This window comes from Grammomys surdaster, unplaced genomic scaffold, assembly GCF_004785775.1.
Source record: "Grammomys surdaster isolate TR1022 unplaced genomic scaffold, NIH_TR_1.0 271, whole genome shotgun sequence".
Taxonomy (NCBI): Eukaryota; Metazoa; Chordata; class Mammalia; order Rodentia; family Muridae; genus Grammomys; species Grammomys surdaster.
In genome coordinates this window covers 11,026,388-11,034,915 of record NW_021604712.1, presented here as the reverse complement: position 1 = coordinate 11,034,915, position 8,528 = coordinate 11,026,388, and the positions used below count along the sequence as shown (strand labels likewise).

The window sequence follows — 8,528 nt, the reverse complement described above, 5'->3', positions numbered from 1 at the left end:
TCCCACCTGCAGCCCAGCTGCCAGGTGTTGGAGATGGCCTGTTCCCACCTGCAGCCCGCCTGCCAGGTGTTGGAGGTGGCCTGTTCCCACCTGCAGCCCAGGTGCCAGGTGTTGGAGATGGCCTGTTCCCACCTGCAGACCACCTGCCATATACTGTGCTGTTTTCCAGGATGCAAATGCAGATGCTGGCTCGAGAAAGGGAGATGAGGAGAACGAGCACAAAAAGCAGAGGAGCATTCCCATTGGAACAAAGATCTGTGAATTCTACAATGCGCCCATTGTCAAGTTCTGGTTTTACACAGTAAGGCCCTCCTGACGATTGCCCTTGGTCATGTGGGGGAATACTGAGAGCTACATTGCAATCAAGAAAACTTTCAAAAGTTTCAAAAGGTGTCCAAAAGTTCGTTAAGCTAAAAACAGAACTAAGACCAGCTGAGGGCTTTAATATTAGACCCCAACATACTGTCATATGTATTTTATGTATGTAAGAATATTGGCCATCCGAGGCCCCTATGACGTCATGAAGCAAAATAGCCATGTTCTATCCTTAAAGGATTTTAAAAATGCTGTTAGTAATTAAAACTTAGGGAAGTTTTGTTTGGTTTTTAAGATAAACAAAATGGGGGGGCTGGATAGATGGATCAGCAGTTAAGAGCACTGTTTGCCCTTCCAGAGGTCCTGGGTTCAATTCCCAGCATCCACATAATGACTCAGAACTGTTTGTAACTGCAGTTCCTGGGCATTCAATACCTTCTTCTGGCATCCACAGATGCTAGGCACATGGTACTCAGACATACATGCAAGCAAAATACCCACACACAGAAAGATTTTTAAAAATAAATGTAAGAAAATGTTTTTAAACAAAAAAGACTAATAAATTAAAGAGCATAATCACAGATCCTTTTTTTTCCCACTAACTAGAAATGGATATTAAAAGAATTCAGGTTGTGTCGGCTTTATCTCTATAATACACACCCAAACTAATCAACTTATAAAGAGAACAGGGGACTTTCAGTTCATGGTACTGATGTTTCAGTACCTAGTCAGTTGTTCCTGGTGTTTTTGGACCTGTGGTAAGGTAGTGCATCATAGCTGAGAGTCTGTGGCAGAGAGAAACCACACTTCCCACAGCTGTGGAACAAAGGAAAGTAAAGAGAAGGTGCTCCAGTCCCAGTATTCCCTCAGAAGGCCCACCCCCACTGGCCTCCTTCTGGGCCCCAGCTCTTAAAGGCTGCACCACAGGCTGGGAACAAAGCCTTTAACACATGGTCTAATGGGAGCAATTCCAACAGAAACAATAGCAAGGCTGAACCCAGATCATAAACACACTCAGAGTTAACGAAGACTATCTTCTCTAAAGCCCTCACCAAACAGATGTGCTTGGAAACAGCAGGTCGTTTCCAGGCTTAGGTCTGTCTAAACTCCTTGGAGAATGAGGCTCACCCGTTGCAAGAGCAGGGCAGGACACAAGAACAGATTGGAGCAGTCCCAGAGTCATGCCTGGGGCCACAGTAGTTTGGGCACAACACCATTCTGGAAAGCCAGCTGCAAAAAACGTGCTGTCAGCTGTGCCCTTTTCCCATGTGCCTCAACTCTTCCCCGACCCACCCCAATCCTACCCTTCTCCTTGTCAAAAAAATAATTTGTTGTGGCCACAGAATACCACAGGCCCGTCACTGGAAACCAGGGAGTTGGGGAGGGAGGAAGGCCATCACTGTGGGTCTTCACAGAGAATTCATCCACATGGCGTCTCTTCTAACTTCTCAGTTGTCCATCTACAGTGGGGGGATTTAAGGGCAAGCTGTGTGAGGCAGGGATGCTAAATCACCCTTGCCATTTTCCCAGAAATAAGACACACACAACATCAAACTACCAAAAAAAGGGTTCCTTGTATAATATGACTGATTGTTACAACTTCGTAAGAAAGGTATAGTCAGGCAGATCATGGGGTGTCTATGTCAGAGCCTGTATTGCACCAAAGTATAGGATGCCCCCAGGCTACCTCAGTTTCTGCACCAGTGATAACCATGAAGGAAGGGTGTCCTCTAAGTAGGTCAGTCTATGGGAAGAAACCTTTCGTAGATGAAGCACTGAATGTCATCCCAGAGACACATCTGCCATCTTTTCCTTCTTCAGATCTCCTACTTGGGTTACTTGCTACTGTTCAATTACGTCATCCTGGTGCGGATGGATGGATGGCCCTCACCCCAAGAGTGGATCGTCATATCCTACATTGTGAGCCTGGCATTAGAGAAAATACGAGAGGTAATTATTGAAAAGGCTTGTCCCCCTCCCATCTCTGCTACTAACTGCTGAGTTCAACTTCAGACGCTAGTAATGCAGAGTTTTCTGCAGATGATGGCTCCTCGCGAGCCTCCCTCCCTGGGAAGCATCTACGAGGCACTCTATTTGCTTCTTTCAGATGTATACACCGCCTCGCTCTGACTGACTTTCAACTCACAGTTCAAAAACACAAGGCAAAGTAAATGACACGATAATAAAACTAGGTTTGAGAGTATAAATTAGCTATCCCAAACATGGCCAGCTACTTGAGATGAGCCAAAAGGTACATACAAATGGGCACAAATTTTGGCTGTCTTTTGAGACCTGTGAGTTAAACTGAGGGATACATGAGATGGCACTTTTGAAAAAGTGTGTGTGTGAGTGTGTGTGTGTGTGTCCCACACATGCACACCCACACTCTCACCTGCATGTGTGTTTGAGCATGTGTGTGAGTGTGTCTGTGTGAATGCACCCATCCATGTGGGCAGACTTGCTCATGCTAGTTTAGGTTGGCTTTATTCGATCGTTTCTCTACCTTCATGTTTGAAGCAGGGTCTCTTACATGAGCCTGAAACTCACTGTTTTAGACTGGCTGCTGAGAAAGTCTCTGGATCTCTCCATCTCTGCAACGTTCTTGCCCTATTCACAGAGCTAGGGTTACAGGCACACGCCACCACAGCCAGATTTTACGTTAGTTCCGGACACTAGAACTCAGGGCCTCGTGCTTGCCCAAGAGACACTTCACCCACAGATCCTCCTCCTCAGCCCAGGGAATGGCATTTATGCTGGAACTTGACACTTGTTCAAGGGGTGCATGGAAGTAGAGTTCTTGGTTCGAGAGCAGGAGGGAAAGAGGTCAGAGGAGAAGCAGCTGAGTGAGGTGCAGCTTCAGAAAGAGGCTTTTCTCAATGTAATCCCACTGAGAGAAAAAAACTGAAAGAAGAGAGAGGAGTTTCTTACCCACATCAGTTGTTTGGCACCAAGTTCATCGGTGACTCCAATTACCCAAGGGGGCAGGCCTCCCAGAATGGAGCAGGTGTGGGCCCTACAGCAGCACCTGCAGCAAATGGGTGGCATGCCCACCTGGTGAGAGGCTCCAGGGAACCTGGGCGGGGCCCAGAGCATCTGCTGCAAGCAGAGGGCCCCAGATTCTAAAGGAAGTGCAGAAAAAGAACAGGCACACTCCTACACAGGACACAGGAAAAAAAGCCAAAAAGGCAGTTCTGCAGGAAGCGGAGGAAACGCCACCGAGGATGGGTCTTTCTGCTGTCACTCACAAGTCTGAACTTATCCACATTCACTCACGAACAGCATATTTTTATCCAGGCAGAACAGGAGCTTAAAATGAAAAACCACACAGTACCGACTGCTGACCTTTTCCCTACGGACATAGAACGAATACTGCTATTTTGTAATTACTATTGACCTCATCCAGTAGAGTAAGCTTGATGTCTCCGGTCAAGTGACAGCTGAGCCATCAGGAGTGCTGGGAATTCCCTGTACAACCCACCCTCTTGCATGACTTCTACTGTTCCTCTGTCTCGGCTGCATTAGATTTCTGTGGCTGTTACATCCAGGACTTCCCAAGGGGCCTGTCTTACCATTACATACCATGTACAATGCGGGGGTGAGGGGACACACATGTAGGAGTCGGAGGACAGTTTTGGGAATCTATTTTTGTTTCTCTACCTTTAAGTGGGTCCCGGACAATCAAACTCAGGTCACCAGGCTTGTATGGCAAGTGCCTTTACCCACTGACCCAACTTGCTATCCCTCCATCAAGATCTGGATCCTGCCTATAGTCACAAGAGAGACAGGACAGCTGTCAGTCAGCATACATGGCCTGCTGAGACAGCACACCCTTCTGTGTTAGTTGACAGACAGCTAACACCCCACTGGCCCTGGAATCCTGGGATCTCCCCATGATTTCCAAAGCTGAAGGGGTACCCTGGCATGGCTGCCTCGTACCCTGTGTGCCTCCGCTGTGCCTGCCATGACTTTAAGTGTATGACTACACATACTGCCAGCTGAATAGTTTCCACTTTACTCTGTGGAAGTGTCCTTTTAGTCAGTGGTGATGCAGAAAAAAAGATATCTCAAACAGGAGGGAAAATCTGGTTCAACTTTCCCTGACTTCTCATGTCCAACTTGAGAAGGAATTTTGGCAAGCCTGAGTTTCCCAGTCCCATCCAGCCATTCTCTGCCAGGTGGGTCATCCTTCTGTGGTAACAGAGGACTTGTCCCTGCTCTAGAGTTGTCCTTCTGTACAGTTCTGGAATGTCAGCCAACAGGCACGAGTCCAGATAATTAAAAAGGGAATCAAAAGGCAGCTGCTCTAATTACAGCCAGAGGGAGACAATTTGCAAGGCATTTCCTGAGTCTACGAAATCCCTGCATCTAAGAATACAGAGGATTCTGTGGAATTTCCCCCTCTAGATATACTCTCTGCCAGAAAAATTCATGTGCAGAGTTCTTGAGCCACAAAGACCCCGGATGCCCTGGACTATCCAGGCACACTTATCTTTCCTAGATTCTAATGAAGATAAGATTTCTAATAGGACCTTCTCAGCTTATTGTTCTTTGGGGTTTACTTACAGATCCTCATGTCAGAACCAGGCAAACTCAGCCAGAAAATCAAAGTATGGCTTCAGGAGTACTGGAACATCACAGACCTTGTGGCCATCTCCATGTTCATGGTTGGGGCCATCCTTCGCCTCCAGAACCAGCCATACATGGGCTATGGCCGGGTCATCTACTGCGTGGATATCATCCTCTGGTACATCCGAGTGTTAGACATCTTTGGTGTCAACAAATATCTTGGCCCCTATGTGATGATGATTGGAAAGATGGTTAGTAACAATTCCCTATGAGTAACCAGATAACTTGGCTTTAGAACACCAGACCAAGCTAGGGTGTGGTTCCCTTTGATTTCATTTAGTCTTCCCTTTGCAGCTTGCTTAATGTATGCAATTGCCCTGCATGCTGCCTGCATGCTGACATCTTCATAAACTCCAACAGGAAAGCATGAGTTGCAGATTTCCTACACATGCCCTTACATTGACATTTACCTCTCACCGTGTACCAGGGGCTTGATACATGGTATCTTCCTTCTTCCATGTCATATTTAAAGTTAGTATGATCAACTGTATTTATCAAATTTGTTCTGATTATGTCCTGATTATATTTCAATAGTAAGAGAAAAGAAAATGTCTTTCACCTTTCTAAGAATTTGCTTTGCTGTCTCAGGACATAAGAACTGTCTCAGTTCTTGGATGTAGTAAGAGTTCAATAGCAGGCAGCTGGGGAGTGATCAAGAACACTGGCTGTTCTTCCAGAAGACCTGGGTTTGATTTCCAGTACTCACACGGTGGCTAACAACCATCTGTAATTCCAGTCCCAGCAGATCCAATGCCCTCTTCTTACTTCTGAGGGCACTATATACACGTTATATGAAATACATGCAGGCAAAGCACACATACCCAGAAGATAAAATAATTTTAAATTAAAAAATAATCCAGCAACAGTTGTATCTCAATATACTTGCTCTGCACCTTGGAAGCTAGAACCATCACAGAGGTAATTCACACTAGGATCTGGATTTCATATTTTAAGAAGTAGCATCCATTTTAGAAAGCTCTCATAGTAAAATTCAGATTGATAACTCCCTGGCCTTTGGCAGAAGTCAGTGACAGTGACAGGCTGGCCCCTACCTGTAACCCAGCAATCTGGCTCATGTCCTCTAGCCTGGGGTGGCTATGTTCTTTGGGTGATTAGTGTGGGAAAAATCCATGGTGACATTTACTTCAAAACAGTTCACAGAATGTGAGACTACCTACAAACCAGCAAGTTATTCCTGACTACTAAAATGGATTGTGTTAGGACTAGTCTCAGAAGAAAGGCAATCTTCTATGTTGCATAACAGTCAACTAATGGGATAACGGAATAATAATTATTAACTTAATAAATCCAGTTGATTTGAGCTACAGGACATACGGTTTAGTTAATTCCAATAAGAACTCTTATACTCAGAGATGTTCAAAATTAAAGATTACAGGATCTAGAGTGAAGGCTAAATGGTTAAGGGCACTGGCCTTTCTTCCAGAGACTCTGAGTTTGTTTGAAACCAAGCAGCCCCATGTTGGCCCACAACTGTCTGCCACTCAGGTCACAAGTGATCTGACACCTTCCATTGGCACTACATGTATGTGGTACAGACAGACTTGTAGGCAAAGCACTAATATACATAGAAAAGTGTTTTTGTCTAAACTGGGAGTTATAGTAGTTTAGTACCGGCAGTGTGGCTCAGTACCTACCCAGCACATATGAGGCCCTGGTTCAATCCATAGCACCACATAAAAGGGAGGAAATGGAATTTATTTCAGCTTAGCATCCAGAGCCCTCAGCATTCATGTGTGCCCTCACAATTCTTCATGCTTTTATTTCCAAGATGCATCTTTTCTTGCTGTTGCTCCTAAAACCTCCCATGTTTTCTGATATGAGTCATTCCTTTCTCTATTTCCTTGTCATTTGTAAGACATGGTCTTTGCTAGCCCTGGCTGGCCTGGCAATCATTATGTAGACCAAACTAGCCTAAAATTCACAAACTACCCCCTCCCCTACCTCTTCTTCTTCAAGTGTTGTCTCTTCTGTCTTCAGTGTTGGTATGCCACTATGGCCAGCTCTTTCTCTGTTTGCAGTTATAATTACCAGAAGAGCATCTGTGTATGGGTGTGTCATGTGGCTTTTGTCGCCATAATAAAATACAAATTATGAAAGAAAATGTATATTACAGCTCACGGGCATGGTTGGCTGAGCCTGTTGCTTTGGGTGTGTGTCAAAGGACTACTTCATGTAAGAGTACACACTGGGGCAAGCATGCTTACAGAGTAAGGCAAGGAGAAAAGAGAGAGGGAGATGACAAAGTCAAGCCCTCATCCTGATGCCTTAAGGACCTCGCAAAAAGCCACATCTCTCAAAGGTCTCATCTTCATCCTGGGGATCAATAATGTCAACCTGAAAGCTAACCCTTTAACACATGGCCTTTAGTGTTGGGCATTCTAGACACAAACTAAAAAAACATAATTCAAAAGCCTTTTGTGAGAGGCATTCTAGAACCAACCTAGTGATGAACAGCAATAAAAGAGAAGCAACAAGGATCCTGTGCAGATGAAGACAGCCAGGTTCTGGAATAAGACAAATGCTTTCTTTATAAAGGGTATCAAAGCCAGTGGATGAGAAGGAAAGATGGGAAAGCTTTCTTCATCATAACTAAAGTGACACTGACACCTTTGGAGAGCACAATGGCATGAGCCAGTGTGAACTTGGTCCAGGAGTCAAACTGTAAGACTTGTGTTCTTCCTATGCAGATGATTGACATGCTGTACTTTGTGGTCATTATGCTGGTTGTGCTGATGAGTTTTGGTGTAGCTCGGCAAGCCATCTTGCACCCAGAGGAGAAGCCTTCTTGGAAACTGGCCCGAAACATCTTCTACATGCCCTACTGGATGATCTATGGGGAGGTGTTTGCAGACCAGATAGACCGTAAGACTAGAATTCATAGTAAGACTCTCTTCCCTGCTTCCAGGGCGGATGATCAGTTCCAAATTAATGGAAGAGCACACATTAATTTGGAAGTAAAGTATTTTTCATTCTGCCACAGGATTGGATGGTTTTATGAAGAAATAAGTACAGACTAAAGTGTAGATTTTTTGAAGTATTAGCCGTTTTTCTCTAAAACCTACTCTCTAGAGTTCTGAGTCTCACATCCTTTGAGCTGTTGGCTGTGACATCATATGATGTAGCCCCAGCTATTACATTCACTAACCCACAACAGCTATAGTTACCTGTACAGGGCCCACACCAGACCAGGACTATTGATAAGTCAAGGAAATGGAAAGGGTTCACTGGGCTCTACCCTTTACCTCTGACCTACTGGCTGTCACTATCATCTACTGGCTGTCACTATCATCTACTGGCTATCACTATCATCTACTGGCTATCACTATCATCTACTAGCTGTCTCTATCATCTACTGGCTGTCACTATCATCTACTGGCTATCACTATCATCTACTGGCTGTCACTATCATCTACTGGCTATCACTATCATCTACTGGCTGTCACTATCATCTACTGGCTGTCACTATCATCTACTGGCTATCACTATCATCTACTGGCTATCACTATCATCTACTGGCTATCACTATCATCTACTGGCTGTCACTATCATCTACTGGCTATCACTAT

The 8,528-nt window shown here is 44.9% G+C and overlaps 1 protein-coding gene across 2 annotated transcripts in view; it reads left to right on the top strand.

Moving 5' to 3' along the window:
• The window catches only part of Trpm1 (transient receptor potential cation channel subfamily M member 1), a 115,754-nt gene that overhangs the window by 86,125 nt on the left and 21,101 nt on the right, over positions 1 to 8,528 (top strand). Inside the window, exons 19-22 of one of the 2 annotated variants that reach the window (XM_028776739.1) lie at positions 170 to 301; positions 2,137 to 2,265; positions 4,881 to 5,132; positions 7,650 to 7,824. In XM_028776739.1, the coding sequence (XP_028632572.1) occupies positions 170 to 301; positions 2,137 to 2,265; positions 4,881 to 5,132; positions 7,650 to 7,824 (688 nt within the window). Of the gene's footprint in view, positions 1 to 169; positions 302 to 2,136; positions 2,266 to 4,880; positions 5,133 to 7,649; positions 7,843 to 8,528 lie in introns of both variants that reach the window. The other variant, XM_028776738.1, reaches the window with a different exon arrangement.